The following is a 21,996-nucleotide window of genomic DNA, read 5'->3' as shown; positions in this document are numbered from 1 at the left end:
CTGGTGACTCAAGGCCTCAATATTGGTTCTATTTGGAAGATAAAAGAAGACCAGACAGCCCGCCTGCCCAGAGCTTTTCAGGTTCGGTTTGCAGGGCCTGTGTAAGTTTGGATCTGTAGAATTCTATATGAAGGGAGACAGCTGGACCATGGGATCATAGGTATAGAGTTGGAAGGGCCCTCAGAATCCTCAAGTCAGAAAGCACCTCCTTCGTGCCAAGTGCTAGAAACCCAAAGAAAAGCAAAAGCAAGTCACTGCTCTCAAGGAATTCACAGTCTCATGAGGAGACAACATGAAAACAATTTTGTAGAAACAAGATATAGGCAGGATACATTGGAGATAATCTCACTAGGAAGGCGCTGAGATTAAGAAGGATTGGACAAAGCATCCTACAAAAGATGAGACTTTAGCAGAGACCTGAAGGAAGCCAGGAGACAGAGATGAGGAGGGAGAGTTCCTGGCACAAGAACGAGACAGTAGTGAAAATTCCCAGAGAAGTGGGAGTAGCGTATCTGGTTTCAGGGACAGCAGGGAGGCCCTTGTCACTGAATCATCAAGTACATTGAGGAGGAGTAGGAGGTGAGGTGTGGGAAGCCCAGCAAGGTCGGAACGAGCCAGTTGTGAAGGGCTTTGGCTGCCACACAGGATATCACATTTGATTCTAGGTAACATAGGGAGCAGTTTATTCAGTAAGAGAGTGACGTGTCAGACCTGCATCTTAGGCAGCCAAGTGGAGGATGGACTGGAGTGAGGAGAGGCTTGAGGGAGGGAGACCAACCCACAGGCTGTTGCAGTTGTCCAGGCAGGGGCTGATGAGGGCCTGCTCCAGGCTGGTGAGAGTACCAGAGGAGAGAAAGGAGCATCTGTGAGATGTTACAAAGGTAGAAGCGACAGGGCTAAGCAACTGATTCGATATTGAAGGTAAAGAAGAGTCAGTAGTTGAGGGTGACACCTAGGTGGTGATCCTGGGTGACAGGGATGATGGTAGTACCTCAGCAGTAATAGGGAAATTAGGAAGAGGGTGGGAATTGGGTAGCAGAGAGATGATGGATTCAATTGAGTTCAAGTCATCTATGGCAGGGCTTTTTAAACTTTTTCCACTCGAGACCCCTTTAGCACTTCTAAGAGCCAGTCTATGGGACATCCACTTCTCAATGTCTGATTGGTAAATTGGAGTTCAGGAGAAAGGTTAGAACTGGGCAGATAGATGTGAAAATCTTCAGCCTAGAGATGGTAAATCCATCCATGGGAGTTGCTGAGATCACTCAGTAAAAGAGTGCAGAGGGAGAAGAGAAAAGGGCCCAGCACAGAGCCCCGGGGAGCATGGATGGTTCCACCCATACTTAGTGCATATGATGTGAATGAAGATCCAGCAAAAGAGACTGAGAATGAACAGGTAGATCTCCAATTGATAAATGGTCAAAGGATGTGTACAGGCAGTTCTCAGATGAAGAAATTAAAGCCATCTGTAGTCATATGAGAAAATGCTTTAAATCACTCTTGATTAGAGAAATGCAAACCAAAACAACTCTGAGGTACCACATCACATCTATCAGATTGGCCAACATGACAAAACAGGAAAATGATAAATGTTGGAGGAGATGTGGGAAAATTGGAACACTAATGTCTTATTGGTGGAGTTGTGAACTGATCCATTTTGGACAGCAATTTGGAACTATACCCAAAGGGCTATAAAAATGTGTATACCCTTTGACCCAGCAATAGCATTTCTATGTCTGTATCCCAAAGAGATCATAAAAACGGGAAAAGGACCCACATGTACAAAAATATTCATAGCAGTTCTTTTTGTAGTGGCCAAGAATTGGAAATTGAGGGGATGCCCATCAATTGGGGAATGGCTGAACAAGTTGTGGCATATGAATGTAATGGAATACTGTTGTGCCATAACAAATGCTGAACAGGCTGATTTCAGAAAAACCTGGAAAGACTTGTATGGTCTGATGCTGAGTGAAGTGAGCAGAACCAGGAGAACATTATACACAGTAACAGCCACATTGGTTGAATTAACCCTTCTCAGCAATGCAAGGATCTAAGACACCTCCAAAGGCCTGGTGATAGAAAATGCTATCCACATCCAGAGAAAGAACTGTGGAGTCTGAATGCACATCAAAGCATACTATTTGCTCTTTTTTTTCTTCTGTTGTATTTTTGTTTCCTCTTTCTTGTGGTTCCTCCTATTGGTTCTAATTCATCCTTACAACATGACTAATGTGAAAATTTTTTTAAAAAAGAGAACTTAATATATATTTCTTAATAAAAAAATAATAATAGCTAGCTTAAAAAAAAAAGAGTAGAGAGGAGGAGAAGCAGGAGAGAGCAGAGGCATCTGGTGCAGCCTCATTTTAGAGATGAGGAAGCTGAGGCCGGTGGAGGTGAAGGAGATGTGGCCAAGGTCACAAAGGCGGAATTTGAATCCTTATCTTCTGACGCTCAAGCCAGTGCTTCTCCACCATCCCACAGGAGCCCTGCACACATGCTCTGTCCTCGGTGTAGCAGGCCAGAAAGGCGGTGAAGCGTGTTCATGACAGGGATTTCCCTGAATGTTGGTCATTTTGATCTGTATGCCCCCCTCGTCGGTGTCTCCGATCGGGGAGCTCCCGGTAGACTGAGTGCTGTTTGTCTTTCAGCCAGCCATATGTTGTATGTCGACAGTGCCCTGGTTACAGGAGACAGACCATGCAGCCTGTCCCCTGCCTGCTGCCCGAGAGTGAAGGAGGTGCTTTCGAGGCCCCTGGAGATGCCCCCTCCACGTCTGCCAGCTTTCCTGCAGGTGAGTGACGTCAGTCGTCCCCTGGGGCTCAGGATGCGCTGCCACTGCTTTGGAGGCAGGAACACCTCGTTTATGTGTGTCATGGAGAGGCGAGAAGAGGGCTGGATTTGGAGTCACAGCCCCCGGGTCGAGTCCCCGCTCGGTCATTTGTCAGCTGTGGGACTGTAGCCGAGTCATTTTGTCCTTTTGAGCTTCATGTTGCTCATCTATAAAATGGGGATAATTATACTGGCATTGACTGCCTCTGCGTTGTATAGAGAGCATTCAGAAATGTGAGCTATTAGGGTCAGGGAGGAAAGTATTCCATAGAAGTGAATTTTCCAGAGAAATGATGCTTTTCCTTTAAAGTTCTAATACTTTTAGCTTAACTATTTTCATAGAAATCCTTCTAAAGCATGTTTTATCCTCCTTTGCCTTCGTAAAGAGGGCGTCCTAGCTCTAAATCCTATGCTGTAATTCAGCCAGCTCTTGATGACCTAGCCCACCTCTGTGCCTGCTTTTTGGGTTTTCTGTTTCCTCCTGGCTGTCAGCTGTTCCCCCTTCACTACCATGTGGTTCCCATTGTAGTGCCCCCTCCCCATCCCTTCCAGTGTGTTGTTTCTGATCTGCTTTGGCCTTATAAATGAACAAGCCAAGGCATCAGGAAGCTGCGTGCTGGCAGCCAGAGCCGAGGCCTGCAGTACTGTGTTTAATCGACAAGCGTCCCTTCTGGTGGGATGAGAGCAGTAAGGGATGACTGCCACTAGACCCATTTTTGACCCTTCTGGGACTCCAGAAGTTACAGATCCTTCAGACTTAGTAAGAAGGAACACCCTCTTGTTCCCTTCATTAGAGTCCCGTAAAAAATATAGGGTGATGGAAGCTTGTTCAGGGGAGGAGTACTCAGGTCATAAGGATAAATGGTGCTTAGCTGAATGGTTAACAAAACACCTAAGGAGTTTCTGAATAGCTCTCTTTAATTCTAAACTAATTTCTTTTACTTTTGGTAAAGGTCTGATTTCCATTTTAACCATTTATTGCCCAGTCTCTTCTCCTGTAACATCTGTCCTTTGGAAAGCGTAGGGGTGGAGGTGGAAGGAGGTCAGAGGATACAAATCAGAATTCTATTTAAGTCTCAAACATTGAGTACCTCCTGTGTGGAGAGCACTGTGCTGGGCACAGGGGGAGAGAACATTAGACAAGATGTGGTTCCTGCCTGTAGAGAGCTTAGTCAGTCTGATGGGTCATGTGACACACCAGTAACTACGTGACAAGTGTCTAACAGTGTTGTATAAAGAGGAGAGGTGGGGTGCAGGGAGGAAAGATCATCCTGGCTTGGGGGACGGCAGCGGCAGCTTCAGTGTGCTGGCACCTGCAGCCGGGGGAGTCAGAGGGTGTTCCAGGCATAGGAATCAGTGTGAACAAAGGCACAGTGGTAGGAAAAGCCCAGGGCACGTATCAGTAATTATACTAGTAATAATAGTAATACCAATAACTGGCATTTATTATAGCAATTTAAGGTTAACAGTTAACACATTATCTCATTTGATCCTCATGAAAGTCCTGTGAGGCAGCTACTACAGGTATTATTATCCCCATTTTACAGATGAGGAAACTGAGGCTCAGAGAGGTTAAATGACTTGCCCACAGTCATACAGCTAGTAAATATCAGAGGCGGGATTCGAGTCCAGGTCTCTGCTGACTCCAAGTCCAGCACTCTTTCCACTATGCCGTTCTGTACAGGGGATGGTAAGTAGTCCAGTTTGGGCAGAGCTGAGATTGTGTCTATGGGGAATCCCATGAGATAAAATGAGTATGTGGAGGGCCTGAAATAGTAGGAAAGGGAGGCTAAACGTAATTCCACAGGTAACAGGGAGCTGTCAGAGTTGGGGCAGGGGAGGAACAGGTACATCAAGAAAAGGAATCTGACAGCTGGGGAGAAGTCCAGGCCAGCATGTATGTTGTGAGGCAGATGGGAAGGAAGGCCCACCTTCAGTGAGGACAGTGCGAAAAGGGGAGGTGGCTGGTGCTGGTGAAACCAAGGGCCTGAGTGTGGGAAGGGAGGAGTCAGGAAGAGGAAGACAGAACACCAAGGTTTCAAAAATTTTAAAAACTGAGTAAATATGATGTTATTGATTTTTAAAAAATCTGAAGAGGTGCTCTTTGGGGAGGTGGGCAGGGTGGGGTGGAGGTAATAAAGCCATGTTTGGACATAATGAGTTTTTGGGTTGCTAATGGACTATCCTGGTAGAATTGTCCTGTGGGCAGATCTGAAACTTAGAGAAAAGTCAGGGTCAGAGAGTCACATGCAGAGATGATGCAGCTCATATGAGATGAAAGCTGAATGTATGAACCTGCTAAGATAGAGAAAAGAAGAGGATGGGGCCAAGGACAGAATGCTCAGAAACACTCATGTAAAGTGGTTGGGAACATAAGCCAAAATAAGGCAGGAAGGCATCCTAGACGGCAGGTCTGGCCTCAGTAGACAGGGTGGTTTTCTTGCTGCCTGGAGTCTTTCTCTACAGGTTGGGAAACCAGGTAGCCAAACTTGTGAAGAAATGTCTGTTACATAAGTGGGGTCCCTATCTAGCTGAAAATCTAAGGACTTTTCCTGTGAGGCAAAGTGCATTCGTACTGATACTGTGGCTCTGTGATAGCCCTGAGAGGTTCTTTTCCCCCATGGAAATAGACTTGTCTTTCCTGTCTAGGTAAATGTTCCTTATACATTCTGGAATTTTGCAAGGAATCAGTCAGGACATTTGCCCGTCTCCACACCTGTAGCATGTCTTGTACTCTCCATGATCTTCCCTAGGTCACAGACAGTAGCTTGGCAGTTTCGCCTGCCTGTTCTTTCCATGCACGGGGACAGATCATCTCTAGCATCACTTGGTGACTTGAACTCATCAAGGGCACCAAGGCCTCACTTACAATCTCCCTACATATTGTGGGTCTCGTCCCCCTGGCAGTCATCTCTGTTCTCTTTCTAGTCCAGTGACCGTTCTCCCTGGCAAGAAAACAGAAACAAAATACAAGTTAAGCAGTTCTCCCTTCCCTCCTTCTTCTGCATCAGACCATTCTTTGATCTTTTCCCCCAAGAAAGCTTAAAAAATACTTTGCTGTTGTAAGCTTTCCTCGCCAGCCTTAGCTCATGTAGCATTTTATGTATTCTTCCAGGATCATCCTCTGTATGTGCCCTTGCTACCATCTTTTACAGATGCCTTTGTAAAATCTAAATCTGTTGATGGTTCCTTTTTTTTTTTTAATGCATATGGATCCCTTTAGACAACTCCCCTTCACTTCCTTATAGAATTCTTTGTCTTTACAAATCTTCAGAATTTCATTCTTTGCTTTCCCCATCCCTTCCAGGCCAACTTCCCCTTTAGAATTTCAGTCCATATTTTCTCCAGACTTTTTGAAATCTGCTTTGCAAAAATCTAGGCTATATGTCAGACTATGCTCAGTTTTTCTCAGCTTTTCTATGACAAATTCTGCTTCCAAAAATTCCCATCATTTCCATTTCAGCAACCATTTCTTCCTTCTTGTTGACAATCAGCCCTCATAAAGGTGTGCTCCATCCCTGGCCAAGAGCTTGTCATCCCTGTCTTTTAAGCCGTGGTCAGGTCATTTGTATCTCATCCTCAGAAACTGTCTTCTAAACCAACTGCTTCCTTCCGAAATATGCTTGTCTTCTGCTGGCAGCAGTCATGAAGACTCCGCTTAGACACTTGAGGCCTTCCACTTCTCAGCCAAGACACACCGTCATCAGCAGAGCCTTCCAGGGTCCTTCCAGCAGGATGGTCCTGTGGTTGGACGAGCTGTTGGGGTTCTCTGATTGACAGAACGCTGTCTCAGGCCCCCCACTGTTCTCTTCCTCTGAATCTTCCTGGGTGACTTCTCCCTGACAGCAGCACTTGTGGTGAAGTGTGGCCTCTCAGGCAGAACCTCACAGCGTGCATTCCTCAGCTCTGCATCTTCAGTTTGTGGTCCTCATTCCCTTTCACCTCCTCACAGGCTTCCACAACCTCCATCTCCTGATGCACATCAGGATCCCCCTCCCCTTCCCTCAGACACTTTTTTCTTTGTTTTCACATTGAGGCCACTCCTTTTTGGTTTTTGTTTTTCTTTTTTAATAAAAGGAACACTTTATTCTGCCTGTTAACTGGAGAGTGGAGAGGTATTCTTTGAGCCCCATTACCTTCTCTCCCAGGAGGGAGATTAGCCTACACTTTGAGCATAGGTAAAAAATAGTTTGGCTGTGGCAGAAGGACAGATATTTATGGAGGCCACTGCATGTTCTCAGTGTTCTCTTGTGTGCAGCAGTGCCCCTAAGTATATCTAAGTGTAGCCCTTAAGACAGATACTTGTGGAATGAGGTCAGGTTCTCTGATCCATTTGAAGGGAAAGAGTCTCTTGTACCTTGGCAGGTAGAACAATACGTGATTTGTTTTCTTAGTTTGTAACTCAATTTTTGAGTCCCTTTTCTTTATGGAAACCCAGGAGACTAACTCCTAATATTTAGGTGATGAGAGTCAGATTTCTGGGCCCTCAGTTAAGCGAGCATTTACTAATCAGTATTCACATATAAGGGATGGTGGCAAGTGTCAGGGGCAGAGACAAATAGGACACAGTTGCTATTCTCGAGAAGCTTATGTTCTTTGAGGAAAGTAAGTCAGCCATCAGTGTCTGTAAAGCAGCGTGGTGTGTGCCAAGTCCACGGGTGAGGTAGAAGGTGAGAGGAAAGCCGCGGGGAAGGGAGAGGGCATTTCTGGCTGTGGAGGACGTCAAGAAGCCCTGGTGGGCACGGGTGCCTCGGAGGAGGAGAGGGATGTCCGCAGGTGCATTATGGGGGGCTCGGGAGGACGCTGATCGGGGGCTTCTGCGGTCTTACTTTGTGCTCACCCCTGACTCTGGTCTGTGATCCAGCCGCCCAGGACTATGTGTGTCCCTCACAAGGAAGTCACGCCATTTGCACTTGCTGTTTCCAGCCCATGCCAGACCGACGAGCCGAGCGGGAGCAAAACCCGCACGTCGTTGCCCCCCAGCAGTGTAAGTGAGGCTGCTTGCAGCCCCCCCAGACAGACTGTTGCTCTAGGGGAAGGGGCTTGGAAGGATGAGCCTGAGCTTCACCACAGCCTTTGCCCAAAGTCCTGTGTCCTATAAACTGCCCAGAGCCCAATGTGCCGTGGTCGGCTCAGCCCTCAGTCATCATGCCAATGCTGTCTGGGGCCTCCATGGGTGGGTTCAGGCCTATCACTGGCTGCAGGGCCTGCCATGGACAGTGCTGACCTCGTGGGTATGTGACGCGTTTTTCCTTTGTGTCCCGCAGGCGCCGTGTGCTCACAGCCCTTCTGCCACCTGTACTGGGGCTGTACTCGGACAGGCTGCTCGGGCTGCCTGGCACCATTCTGCGGTAATGACAGAGCTGAGGAGTCCCTCCGTTGCCCAAGAATGGGCTTTTCCTTTGTGTATTTTCTCTGTGAGCTTGAGGGTATCATCAGTCAGTCCATACATATTTATTAAGCCCCAGGCATATGTGCCAGGAACTGGGCTGAGTGCTGGGGATATGAAGAAAGGTAAAAGACAGTCCCTGCCCTCAAGGAGCTCACAGTCTAACAGGAAGACAACATGCAAATAACCATGTGTAAACAAGCTACATACAGGATAAATTAGGGAGAATCAACAGAGGGAAGGCAGTAGAAGGGAGAGAGATGGGAAAGGCCTCCTGTACACGTGGGGACTGAGCCAGATTGAAGTCAGGAGGGGACGGGGAGGGAGAGGGTTCCATGGCGGCATCATAGAGGTCCAAAGGGGAAACTTGCTGGCTTAGACTCCCATTTCCATCTCTTTCACCTCTCATGCATCTCTACCAGTGTCTTGCTTTGATACCTCATCGCATTGTGGTGATGAGCCTGGATTCCTGCAGGCCAAATATCTGCCAAGCACAAGCATGGGCAGATCCTTCCAAGGCAGAACAATCCTAGGGACAAAAGAGCCGTCCAGCCAGGTTCAAAGAGACTTATCGCCAGGGTTGATGAATTTTGGGGTCGCAGCAATTCTCCAAGCTCATCTGCTGAGACCCCACTGACAGACTCAGAAACCCTCCATTAGAATGACAGGTTTGTCAGAAAGAAGCGCAGGGTCTGTAATTTGGGGAACCACAAAGTTCACATTAAAATGGGGGTCCACTTATTTCTAGAGAAACAGCGCTAGAAGTGAACATGAATGGGTTACAATTGTCAGGCCTTCGTAGCTGCAGAGAAGGGTATGGGAGAGACCTCAGAGGGCTCACATTTTGGAGGGAAAATGTCAGGGAAGTCAGGTGGTTATTTTTTTTTTTATCCACTTGGCTGTCGTTTTATCTTGTGACTGTTCTGTCCACAACGATTGGGAAATTGCTTGTCTTCTATCGTAGGTGAGCAGTAATTTTAAGATATTTTATAATATCTTTCCTCCCTTCTCCACAGAGATAAATCTTGGTGAAAAATGTTTAGACGGCGTACTAAACAACAACAACTATGAATCAGATATCCTAAAGGTACCCCTTTATTTTAAACATAAAAGCAGCATGATGTGGAAAGTAGAAAGTATTTAATAATCACCACCAGAGAAAAACATAGAAAGTTATCTTTAGTCTGCCAGAAGATTTCTAAATCGCAGCCAGTCTGAAAATGTTTTTGCTAAATTTCCAGCAGTTGGTATTTACTAATAAGTAAATAAAATCAGTAGCCAGACTTAATTTTGCAGCCCTTGATCTTAAGTAAGAACTGTGGTACGTTAGAATGTGAAGGTAGTTTCCCAGAAGGCCAATTCAGAGCTCTCATTCCTGGCTGAAATACTGAATTTTAATGTGACAATCTCAACTCCTAAAGATTCATCATTATGTTCTGTAGGGGTCAGCAGCGTACTTATCCTGCCACACTCCTGTTAAAGGCAAAGAGCTTTCAATCACGATTCAATAATATGACATCTGGTTTTCCAAAGGAAACATGTGACTTGAAATGTTAATGGGAGATCTGATTGCTTTCTGATAAAGGCTGTGTTCGATTTAAACACAGCTTGTCCCAGGTATCTCTCTTGCTGTTTTACAATGTGAATTACAAGGACGATGTCATTGAGGCAGCGGCACAGGGGTTGATTTTGTCCATTTTATAAATAAGACAGCCTGAGAGAAGTGCGGTGAGTCGGCCACAGTCACACAGCCCTCGAGTGTCTGAGGCAGGATTTGCAGGACTTCATGACTTGAGGTCCAGCACTGATCACATGGGCTGATGTTGACAACTGTTTGGCACCTTTTTAACACGAACGGGTCATTTGACCAAACAAGAACACACAGTCTTTGTTTGGGGCTCAGAAGGGCCAGCAAGTCCCCGAGCTTGCCAAATGTCAGCTTTGGCTCTGGCTGCTGGTGGGAGCCCAACCCAGGCTACAGAAAAGGAGGGACATGCATTTATTACTGTCCCCCGCCAGCCTGTGAACTTGAGCTTCAGCCAGCAAAGCTGCTGTACTTAGCATTAGCAGTCTTGGCCCTTGGTTAGTTAGACTGGTCCATTCCCATCCCGCCTCGATGGGTGTATTAGAGCTTTGTTTTGGAGCCATCCAGCCAGGCTCATTTTGGCTCGCTCTTTCATTTTCTTCCCTCCCTCCCTCTCCCTCTGTCTCTCCCTCCAACCTTCTCTCTCTTTTTCTTTCTTTGTCTCTGTGCTATGTAACCGGCTTTTCCCATCTCCCCACAGAATTACCTAGCATCCCGGAACTTGACGTGGAAGAATGTGTTAAATGAAAGTCTTTTGGCTCTTCAGAGGGGACTGTTTCTCTTGTCAGGTGAGCTTCCTGTTCTTGTATCATCCCAGATACTTGATTTCTCTCATTAGGAAGGACGGTGAGTATTCAGGGGATCCCCTGACTTCTGTGCTTGTCTCCATGTAAGAGGCAGTGGTAGCATTTCGTCACATGTGCTGCTATCAGGCATGTCTGGGCTGGCTTCTCATGCTTTCTAAATTTTCAAAAATACCACCTTTACAGACCAGAGTGAGTTTTTAGTGGGAAAGACTATCTCCAGGAATGTTTAAAAATCTCAGTAAATTATTTTTCCAGCCCACATAGCCCATGTCAGGAATCTTCCTCACTGGCAGGGAAACACCTTGGGACGTGAGGATGCAGAACAGAGTTACAGTGTGAGACAGCGAGGAGGGCTGAAGAGTTTTGTCCCAGAACACGCCGCTCTTGGGGGAAAGAGGCTGCTTGAGAGGACAGGGGAGCCAGGTTGGCTCTCTGAGGGATCAGGCCATTAAGCACTGCATGTAAACACGGCGTATGATGCCTGTTCTGCAGGGTCCCCAGACCTAGCCATCGAGGCTAGCTGCAAGGGCCAGCTACATCCACCATCACCCCAATCAGCCAACATGCGGTTATTAAGAGCCCACTTGCCTGGAGTCAAGAAGATCTGAATTCAAATCCAGCCTCAGCCTGTGTGACCCTAGGCAAGTCACTTAACTTCCATCTGCCTCAGTTCCTTCATCTGTAGAATGGGGTTTAATAGCCCCTCCCTCCCAGGGTTGTGAGAATCAAATGAGAAAATAATTGTATAGCACAGCCCTGTATCAGTGTTAGGTGTCATCATTATGATGTGCCAGCTGTCATCCTTGGCGAAACAGTCCCACCCTGAAGAAGCATCTGTTCTGTAGGAAGAGACTATGCAGGAGACAGATATAGCACTGGGGGTGCGCACAAGACGTGCAAGTCCAGGGAACTGGGAAAGAGTGCTGACGGCTGGAGGACCCAGGGACTCCTGAAGGAGGCAGGGTTCTGGTCAGAGAGTTCCATGCCAAACAGGAGTCTTTGTTGACTCTTAGAGCTGGTGGGGACGGCCAAGGTTATTGAGGAGCAGGTCGAATATGGCCACAGCTCTGCTTGGGGATTGGAGCAGGGAGAGGCCAGAGGCAGGGAGCTCAATGAGGAGGCCACTGGTGAGAGGTGACGGGGCCATGGGGGGGGAAGAGCAGGATATGGGTGCAAAAAAGGGTGCCGAGGACACTGAGAGTCTGAGACCTGTGCAGTGTCACAACCAGCACGTGGCAGAGGCAAATAGCAGAGGCTATTTTTGTCATGTCAAGGCCAACTTTCTGTCCATGTGCCAGGCTGCTCTCAAAGCTTGTGTATTCAAAATCAGCTCTAATAACTTGTACAAGGAATTTCTGGGTGGAAGGGCCACCTCTAGGAAGAATGGGCTAGAACTCTTCTAGGTGACAGCATCTCAGCCTGGAGGAGGGCATGGATTCCCACACTTAGCCGTCCACACTAGTTCTTCTTCTCCCATTCTTTCTCTCTCTCTAAACTGACTCCTTGCCCTTATCATGACCTCCAACCAGCTGACCCATGTCTCTTCTCCCAGGCCATTGTCCAACCCCATCATCCCTTGCCTTTCTACCATCACTTGGCACCCCAGGCCAGGCCCTCCCAGTTGCTCAGATGGTCCCTTTGCTCTCTGCCCTCGTTTCTCCCAGCATCTGTCCTAAATGCTCCTTTGCTCCCCAGTCCTCCAGCCCAAGGCTCGCCTCCCTGCAGATGCTTTGGTCGGCTCTCTCACTGAGGAGACCAAGAAGATTCCTTGAGCTCATCTTGTGCCATCCCCCTCCTCATTCCTTCAAACTTCTCAGCAAGCAGTGTCACGTCTTCCCTCCATCCATACGCCTCACCAGAATGAACCCTCTACCTCCATCCTTGATCTCATCCTCCTTGCTGCCCCCTCCAGCACCTGGCTGCAGCCTCTCCTTCCCATCTCCCTACAGGCATGCTCAGGCCTCCTGTCTTCCTGCTCTCCACTGCTTAACTTTCACAGACTGTCGTCTCTGCCCTTTCTGTCTCTGTGGTCACTCTCCACTCTCTTCTCAGCCCCTTGTGTTGATTTCTGCCTTTACTAAGTCCACTGAGACAGGGGGCATGGTAGATAGAGCGCTGGGCCTGAGTCAGGAAGATGCGAGTTCAAATCTGCCTTCAAATGCTTACTAGCTTTGTGACCCTGGACAAATCATTTGTCCTCTGCCTTAGTTTCCTCATATGTAAAATAGGGATAATAATAGCACCTACTCTCCCAGAATTGTTGTGAGGATCAAATGAGATCATTGTAAAGTGTTTAGCACTGTGCCTGGCACAGAGTAAGCACTGTCATCATTATTATCATCACTAAAAACTATTATTTTATTCAAAGAATAAAAAATAGCATTTCCATAGAGCTTTAAAGTTTGCCAAGAGTTTTACAAATATTGTCTCATTTGATCCTTACAAGAACCCTGGAAGGCGTAAGTGCTATTATTATCCCCATTTTAGAAATGAAGAAACAGGCTAGGGGGAGGTAAAGTTACTTGCTAGGGGCCCACAGCTAATAAGTGCCTGAGGCTGGATTTGAACTTGGGTCTCCTGACTTGGAGCCTGGTGCTTCCTCCACTGTGATGCCTGGCTGCATATTCTTGAGGCATAAGCCACCTTATAGTGAATCCTGACATTATTTTACTGTTGAGTAAATACTATTTGTGACTTATCAGTTAGCAAGATGGTTGGTGCTTTGTGAAACATCACATTACGTGAGGATTGTGTCATGTTGTTTATAGAGATTTCTTTTCTAGATTATAGAATTACTGGAAACACCGTGCTGTGTTATTGCTGTGGCCTACGCAACTTTCGAGAGCTGACATACCAGTACAGACAAAATATCCCTGCTTCAGAATTACCAGGTGAGGAGAATTGCCTGCATGCAATAAAATGGGCATATTTGCATTTTTAAGGGCTACTCAGCAGACTTACATGAACTGATGCAAAGTGAAATGAGCAGAACCAGGAGTACACCGTATACAGCAACAGCAATATTGTACAATGATTAACTATAAATGACTTAGCTATTCTCAGCAATACAAGGATCCAAGACAGTTCTGAAGGATTTGTGATGGAAAATGCTCCCCGTCTTCAGAGGAAGAACTGATGGATTCTCGATGCAGATCAATGCATACTTTTTCTTTATTTTTCTTGGGGTTTTTTCTGGTCTTTCACAGCATGACTTACATGGAGATGTTTGGTGTGACTGCACATGTATAACCTACATCAAACTGCTTACCTTCTCTCAATGAGGGGGGAGTGGAGGGAGAGAGCAAATTTGGAAGTCAGAATTTAAAAAAAAAAGTTAAGATTGTTTTTACATGTAATTGGGAGAATAAAATAAAATATTAAAATTTTATTTAAAAGAGCTACTCAGCTACAGTTCCTACTTTCTGGGCTGCAGTGAGGCCAGAACCAAGCCAGTTATAAGGAAAGCCTTGCCACTCTGGAGATGAGAAGAGTGGTAGCGCCATCTAAGAAGCACGTGAAAGACTTCCTCCGTGTCAACACCAGTATGGTGTTTTTCCATAAACTTCCTGTTGGGAATGAGGTGGTTTCATTTCTTTTGTTGATGCTCGGTGAAATACTGTGACAGCCATTTGATGAAATTCCCTTGGAAGCAAGGACCCAAGTTGTTAATAATGCTAGTGTTCTCCAGGAACTCCCACTCTGCTTTGTTCACACCTGCCATTAAACAGAATCTTTGGCCTCTTTTTCAGGGACTGTAACTTCTCGTCCTGATTGCTACTGGGGGCGCAACTGCCGGACTCAAGTTAAAGCACACCATGCCATGTGAGTGACAAAGTCCATGGAAGGGGGCGGGGCGGTATTTATTCTAAGGGCACAGGCTGCTGATGGTCAGAGACAGGTAAGGATTTGTTTTCTAAAATAGAAGATTTGGGACCAAATCTGTGGGAGGTACCATTTATTAGATAGAAAAACTGGGATAAAGAAAAATTTCAGTAAAAATGAGTAAAGAACAGTAGAAAAGGAATATCATCCCCCACCCCCCATCAAGAATTTCACTTACCTTTCCACATAGTTTCTGAAGAGGAAATATTTTTGGCAAGACATTTTCATATGTGACCATCTAATATTAAGGAAATTGCTTCCAATTTGAAAGCAGCAGTCTGGGCTGCTTACAGAAATTCACTGTGCTTGCCTACCTGTTTCAGCTCTTTGTCCCAAGTTTTACAGTGGAGCTGAGCTCTCTTCAGCTTTGGCACCAAGCACAGGGTAGAAAGAGTAGGAACTTGCAGAAATGGATGACTGCCTTGGACTTTCAGCTCGAAACCAGCCGAAAATGGCTTAGACCCATATAAGATTGTGACCCACAGTTTAAGAAGTGCTGAAGGGGTTGTGAGTGGAAAAAGTTTAAGAAGCTCTGGCTTAGAGGATCTTCTCTTTTCTCAGCACTAAGTGGAAAGGGCAGGAATGAACTCTTAGATCTCTGAAATTGCAGGAAAGGTCAATGGAACAAATATCATTTGTTTCTCAAATTTTATAAATGTCTGTCCACAGCAAACTTTTGAGGAGCCACATCTAGGGGTATCTCTGTGGTGGTGGGGCTTTAAGACTGGGAGTAGAAATGGGCAACAGCTCTAGGCTGCCAGGTTGGTGATTAGAACAGAGAACTGTCTTAAGGCCCAGTCCGTCCCACTGCACCCACCGCATCTGTAGCATTACTATCCTTTGTGTCTTTCTGGAAGCCAAGGACAGAATTAGTGATTGCTAGAGAAGTCTGGCTTAGTTGCTGCCTCTCTCTGTCCACAGACACCAGTAGAAGGCTTCTGGAAACTTGAACCTTCAGATCCTCAGCTCTAGAAACCATGGGAAGAGGGGACGGTCAGACCTTAGCCAGCCAGCTGTAGTTTTGTGACATCTGTGGGCTTTCCGAGTTCATCTGTTTCAGTGGGTGGTATCTTTTTTGTGCAACTTGAAAATGTTTCTTTTTGCAGGAAATTCAATCATATTTGTGAACAAACACGCTTCAAGAACTAAGCCTTGCAGTACTGAAAGTCTTGGATATTTGTGTAAAAACAACAACAAAAAAAGTTTAAACACCTCAAAAGCGGAACATAAATGTTTTCAGGGCATCTTTTAAGTTCCCTCCTGGAGGGGAGTTGGATATCTCTGCATCAGATACTGGTGTGATTTTGTTTTTTAATTTTGTAGAACTTTACACTTGAGTAAGACCTTTTTAAAGTAACCTGAGGAGCACGTCGTGGTGCCCATCAGGCATGCCGTTCCCACAGCAGCAGCGGCAGCAGCAGACCGGAAGATACACTCAAGATGGGCAGGAATGGCACCGATGGTCATGAGATGTCTTGAGGCCGAGTGTTTATTGTGCATCAGGTTGGGTGAAAGCCATTATTGTCAGAGGAAAAAATTCACCACCAACCTTCCCGTCTGTCGAGATGACAGCCTCGTTTTGTTTTTTCTACCTTCACCAAAATGGTTGTTAGATCAGGAATCCCTTTTTACCAAGAATTTCATATGGCAAAAAAGACAAAAAAGTATCGAATACACTGTTTTCTTGTTGCTTAAGAAAAAGAAGCAAATGTTTACAGCCCGTAGGGCATGCCTAGTGCTTCGCTGTAGGAAAAAGTTTGACTCATATACATGTGTGCACGTGAGTGCGTGTGTTTTAGGTTAGTCAGTCTGGTGCTTTTCATTCCTTATTAGAATTAAATCTCACAAGCAGCACAAATAATATAATGTATCATTTATAAGCCAGTTAGGGGTTGGAAGGCTGTCCTGCGTATAGGAAATGCTCTGTGTGTGTCTATAGACCTTCGCAGTCACATGGAAGACCAAACAGTGTCCCTGGCACAGATTCCCTTGTTGTCGTGCTGTGATTCTGGTACTGTCCCTTTGGGTTGCCACCTGGGGGAGGGACCACTTGGCAGAACATAGCTGCTTTATTAGGAGGACTCACTAGGAAGTCAGCCAAACCAAGTTGCGTCTGTAGCTCCCACATTTTAATTATGTTTCATGGTTTTAGCCAAATTGGTGCAATAGTGAAAAGGGACACAGGATACACTACCTATCTAAATCAGAGCTTAGAGAATGAAGGAGAGAGACAAAGAGGGTTCATGTGCTATCCTGCTGCTTTTTAGCATCCTGAATGGGGTACTTCCTTATTCCACTTTAAGCACTGACTACAGAGGGCAATCCCAGCTACGGAGGTCTGGGTCTTCATACCAGACTGTGTCCAAGTCATTGTCTCCCTAATCAGAAATCCCAGACAGTGTCTTATGTGTAAGTGCATCGATTGACAGCTTCCTCCATACTGGTAGACAGTAATCTTATAGCAGCCTTCATCTCCTACTTGCCCTGGTTATCTTCTCCTACATTAAAATTAAAATTTTATCTGGAATAATACTTGAATTATTGTTTTATGTAAAGCATATTTGCTTTCATTCCTTTGTTTTATGTAACCAACTCCTGTTTTATCAGTAATCATTTGCCTGAAAACCTGCAAGTTACTGTCTCTTCTCAGGAATATCATTTCCAGTTGTCTTTTTGGTGTAAATCCTTTGTTACAGTGCAGAAATGTACTTGTTGCCTTCTGTCTGCCTTTTATACCGATGTTTTTTCAAAGAAATTTGTTGCTGTGCTGGGAATGTGGGTGACCAGTTTGCTGATGCTTCTACCACTGATGAAGAATGAACATTGGCATCCTGCCTGAAGCCACTTTTGTTTGTGCTCCATTTTGTGTGGGGCTTTCCTAGAAGTGGATCTTGGGTGCTGGGTCACCATCAACACACCACCTGGTTCTCAGAGCTTCCTTAGGCCACACTCTCCCCACTTCCTCTTTCTTAGAAAATTAAATTTGCTTTTCTGTGCATAATGTTGAAGTGAGTACGATGGGACAAAAGCTTTCCCAGTTGTGTTGGATCTGGAAATGGCGAGACAAAGGAGAACGTGGAACCTGAGTTGTGATGATTTTTCTCTTAAGTGACTAAGAATCCAGGGTGGATAGTACATAAATTCTACAAGACTGTCCAACAGTTGTCACTGAATGTGATCGTTTAGTATAGCAGAAATACAACCTGTTCTCGTCTGTCAAGGACAGTCAACCTAGAACAGGACTGGGAGCCTGGGACCCTGGCTAAGGCAAGCATGCCCCACAACAATCCAGGTCACAGCTATGGATTTGAGATGTGAGGGCTTTGCTCTGTGAAGAGGATGGTCTAGTTTTTCCAACGCATTTGTGATTTCCTTCAAGCTGCCACCCCTCCTTCCGCAGAGGGGAAGAAAACTAACCTACCTTAACTATCGTTGTCTGTGTCTTTGTTTTCTGGGGTCTTTTTTCCCTTGCACTGGTGGCTGAACATGATTATACAGTTTTTGCTGGTGTCTGAGACTTTGACCTCAACCTTATTCTGCAGGTCTTGCCAAACGCCTGCTGAGCTTTCTCAACTAACTTCTTTGTCACTTGCTAAGCAAACATCTTACTAGACATTTACCAGTAGGATTTAGACCTGGAAAAGGACTTCAGAGATCAGGTAGGGAAACCCCCTCATTTTACAGGTGAGGAGACGAAAATTCAGAGAGGGAAAGCTAGGATCACCCAGGTAAGACAGCCGGGGGTCAAACTCAAGTCCATGGGGACCCAAAGCCATTGAACTCTTGTGCAGGAGAGACACATGCTTTGGTAATATCTTGGCAGCTTTGTGAAGGATGGACTGTAGGGGAGAGAATGGTATAGGGAAGTCATTTAGGAGGTTTTCCAAGAGCCAAGAGGTGACAAAGGACTCAAACAGTGGTGGTTGTGGGTGTAGATAGAAACCCAGTGACTGATTGGATAGGGGGATGAGGTGGAGGAGTCACAAATAGCTGGGATGATGCTCCTGCCCTCAGCAGAAATGGGGAGATTCAGAAGAGAGGAAGGTAATGGTTTTCTGAAACTGTTCTTTTCCCCACAATGAAATGACTTCTTCCAGTAAGACTGTTGGAAATGGTGTCTCCTTAGCTGCATCACTTTCTCTGGAGTTGACTTCAATAAAGTCATTAAGTAGCACCTAGTATTACACCAGGCCCCATCCTGGCAGCACAAAGACAAAAGTCAGAAACTCCATCTGCTGTTGAGATACAGTTGGCACCTGAACTTAGCTCCCTGGAGAGACAGGTGAGAAGAACATCTGTTCTTCCAGACACTTCCTCAACAAGCCACTGTGTAGAGATGCCACCATTAGACCCAAGATTCAATCAGGATTTAGCATAGTCCAGGGCTTCTTAAACTTTTCCCACTATTGAGCCCTTTCCACTCTTCAGCAGTGGCCTGAGGACATGCAAAGTGCCCATACTTTGTGTTCAGAACCAAGACTGCAGTGACGTTTCAGACAAATGCTGCCAGAAACACTTCAGATTCATCAGGTGTTTGAGTTTTAATTAATTTTTGGTCAGTGCACGTTCAGAAACCTTTTACTGTTGCCAAATTTTTCGCAACCCCATGTGGGGGTCACAACCCACAGTTTAAGAAGCTCTGGTTTAGACCACCCCCCTTTATTTTACAAGTGAGTAAACTGGCCCAAAGAAGGGGAGTAATTGATTGATTTGATGATTTTAAGGTTTGCAAAGCACTTTCCTCACAACAACCCTGTGGGGTAGGCAGTAATGGCATACATATTATCTCCATTTTCCAAGCGAAGAAACTGACACTCTTAGATTTAAGGACCAAGTGGCATGCTAATTATTGATTCCCTCTCAAGTTCCAGTTTTTTCAGACATCAATTCTGTCTCCCCCTCTGGACCTAAACTTTAGCCTAAGCTTCAGAGTCATATTTTCTCTCTTTCCCTCTCTGCTTTGAAAGGAATTCAATTTAACAGGCCTTGATTAAACACTATGTGCCAGGCTCTAGAGATACCAAATGAAGAAAATGGTCCCTTCCCTGAAGGACCTTTAATATGTCCACAATAAAAGCATTACTTTGCTCTCTTCCAAATCTCCCCATTTTTGCTGAGGGCAGGAGCATCACCCCAGCTATTTGTGACTCCTCCACCTCATCCCCCTATCCAATCAGTCACCAGGTTTAATGATTCTATCTACACCCACAATCACCACTGAGTCCTTTGTCACCTCTTGACTGTTGTGAAAACCTCCTAATTGGCTTCCCTACACCATTCTCTCCCCTACCATTCATCCTACACAAAGCTGCCAAGATATTACTAAAGCATGTGTCTCTCCTGCACAAGTTCAATTGCTTCCTATTGCCTTGAAGATAAACTACAGCTTTTTTAGTGTGGTGCCTCAAACATTTCCTAGTATTCCCCTTCATTCACTCTCAGTTCCAGCCCAACTAGCCTACCGTTCCCCACACTCGGCAGTCCATCTACCTGTGTGTTTGAATGCCTGGAATACCTTCCTCACTTTACTTCCCTTCAAGGTTCAACTCAACTTTTTATTTTTCCCATGGGAAACCTTCCTGATTCTCTTGGTTGTTGGTATTATAAACTCCTGAATTATCTCTTGATTATCTGTTACTGACTTCTCTACATGTGTATTCCTCAAGCCACATTTCCTGTTTTTGTCTCTGTCCACAGCCTCTTGCACATGGTAAATACTTAATGCTTACTGAATTTAACAGAAACTTAAGTTATCGTCTTCCAGGGTCAACATCTCCCAATTCCCCGATGATACTTTTCTCTCTGGTTCCCCTTTCTCCATGGGACCTGTATCCCAAATTAATCCTGCCTCATGCCCAGGATATGTAGCAGCCCTGCCTGCTTGTTCCTGGAATGTTTCCTGCTCTCAGAATCTTCCTCTAGAAGACAGCACAACTTTTTTTTTTTGGCTGGGCAGTGGGGTTAAGTGACTTGCCCAGGGTCACACAGCTAGTAAGTGTTATGTGTCTGAGGCCAGATTTGAACTCAGGTCCTCCTGAATCCAGGGCTCTATCCACTGCGCCACCTAGCTGCCCTAGCACAACTCTTGAATCAGGAATGTTATGATTAAGAAGTTCACATCGGACTCTCCAGAGACAGGAATGACCAGCTGGAGCCAAGTTTAAGATAGGGCCGGGTTATCCACCTGTAATCTGCACCACAAGCAGGGCTTGCAATCATCTGCCATGGGGCTGACAAGAGAGGGGGTCTGCTTCCACCAAGGCTACCTGGGAATTCTAGTTCAAGGGAACCTGAACGCTGTAAAGGTTCTGGATCTCTAATAAGGTAAAGTCTTCATTAGCAAGCAGAAGCTGCCAAAGGTACCTTGGCAGACAGTGATAAGGGTACAGCCTTACAGTGGTGGGGAAGCTTTCAGAAAAGTCTGCATTAAAAGGTGTCTGGATAGTTGGCTGTGAACTTTTTAGTCCTAACATATATGATAAATATTCTTATTTCAGCCTCCTAATAACCCTATGAGGCAGCGACTAATTTTATAATATATATATATATATATTTTTTTTTTATATATTTTTCACAGTTGAAAAATGAGGCCAAAAGAAGTGAAATCTCATGAACAGCAATCAATAGATGAACCCAAAGAGTGTGCCTCCTATTTACAAAGCAATCCAATAGATGCTGGGGATACAAACACAAAGCAAACAGCCCTGTCTTCCAGTAGCTTAAACTCCACTGGAGGAAAACATATGGTTGGGCCTAGAGTCTGGAACCTCCCAGTTCAAATTCGACCTCAGATATTTCCTAACTGCAGAACCCTGGGCAAGTCACTTCACCTGTTTGCCCCAGTTTCATCATCTGTAAAATTGGAATAATAATAGCACTTCCCTCCCAGGATTGTTGTGAGACAAGAGATATTTTAAAGAGCTTAGGCCTGGCACATAGTAGCTATGTAAATGTTTATTATCTTGTTCATTCGGTCATGTCTGATTCCTCATGACCCCAAAAGGGGTTTTCTTAGCAAAGATACTAAAGTGGTTTGCCATTTCCTTCTCCAACTCATTTTACAGATGAGGAAACTGATGTAAACTGGGTTAAGTTAATTGCCCAGGGTAACACAGTAAGCATCTGAGGTCAAATCTGAACTCAGGTCTTTCTGACTCCAGGCCAGGTGACCCAGCTAACATAAATGTTGGCTGCTATTATATACTCAAATGGATAATTCCTTCAATGCCAATCAAAACACCAATCCTTCTGGTTTTGCAGAAGGGGGCTCAAGGTAACACAGAGCTATGGGGCAGGTCTTGACAGTCCGTGTTCACTTTCCACTATATCATGATGTCTTCCTCAAATGCATAAGGGATCCACTCACTATGCTGGAAGTTTTTTATTTTTCCCGATATCATTCTGGGAAGCAGTTGTTATCCTGTGCTCTTGCCATGCAAACCTGTCATCTTTTCTGCTCACGTATTTCCCTGGTGACTTTCCCCTGCCATTTTCCCCCTCACCTC

At 45.5% G+C, this 21,996-nt stretch overlaps 1 protein-coding gene and 1 long non-coding RNA gene across 4 annotated transcripts in view; one reads left to right on the top strand and one right to left on the bottom strand.

Moving 5' to 3' along the window:
• CHFR (checkpoint with forkhead and ring finger domains) overlaps positions 1–17,023 on the top strand; it is a 39,525-nt gene extending 22,502 nt beyond the window's left edge. For 2 of the 3 annotated variants that reach the window (XM_021004321.2, XM_021004319.2), the window contains 8 exons: positions 2,649–2,791; positions 7,694–7,816; positions 8,097–8,180; positions 9,235–9,305; positions 10,504–10,591; positions 13,393–13,500; positions 14,359–14,431; positions 15,598–17,023. In XM_021004321.2, the coding sequence (XP_020859980.1) occupies positions 2,649–2,791; positions 7,694–7,816; positions 8,097–8,180; positions 9,235–9,305; positions 10,504–10,591; positions 13,393–13,500; positions 14,359–14,431; positions 15,598–15,640 (733 nt within the window). In that variant the 3' untranslated portion in view covers positions 15,641–17,023. Of the gene's footprint in view, positions 1–2,648; positions 2,792–7,693; positions 7,817–8,096; positions 8,181–9,234; positions 9,306–10,503; positions 10,592–11,101; positions 11,251–13,392; positions 13,501–14,358; positions 14,432–15,597 lie in introns of those variants that run through there. The other variant, XM_021004320.2, reaches the window with a different exon arrangement.
• LOC144457112 (uncharacterized) lies at positions 4,248–15,598 on the bottom strand. The gene is made up of 2 exons (XR_013486456.1): positions 14,806–15,598; positions 4,248–5,774 (listed from the first exon to the last, which is right to left on the bottom strand). It is a non-coding gene; the product is annotated as an uncharacterized LOC144457112 (long non-coding RNA).
• Positions 17,024–21,996: the final 4,973 nt, after the last annotated feature.

The sequence above is a fragment of the Phascolarctos cinereus genome, unplaced genomic scaffold (assembly GCF_003287225.1).
Source record: "Phascolarctos cinereus isolate Bilbo 61053 unplaced genomic scaffold, phaCin_HiC Scaffold_4;HRSCAF=312, whole genome shotgun sequence".
Lineage (NCBI taxonomy): Eukaryota > Metazoa > Chordata > Mammalia > Diprotodontia > Phascolarctidae > Phascolarctos > Phascolarctos cinereus.
The sequence above is the reverse complement of the archived record's forward strand: the minus strand, read 5'-3'. Positions and strand labels throughout refer to the sequence as shown.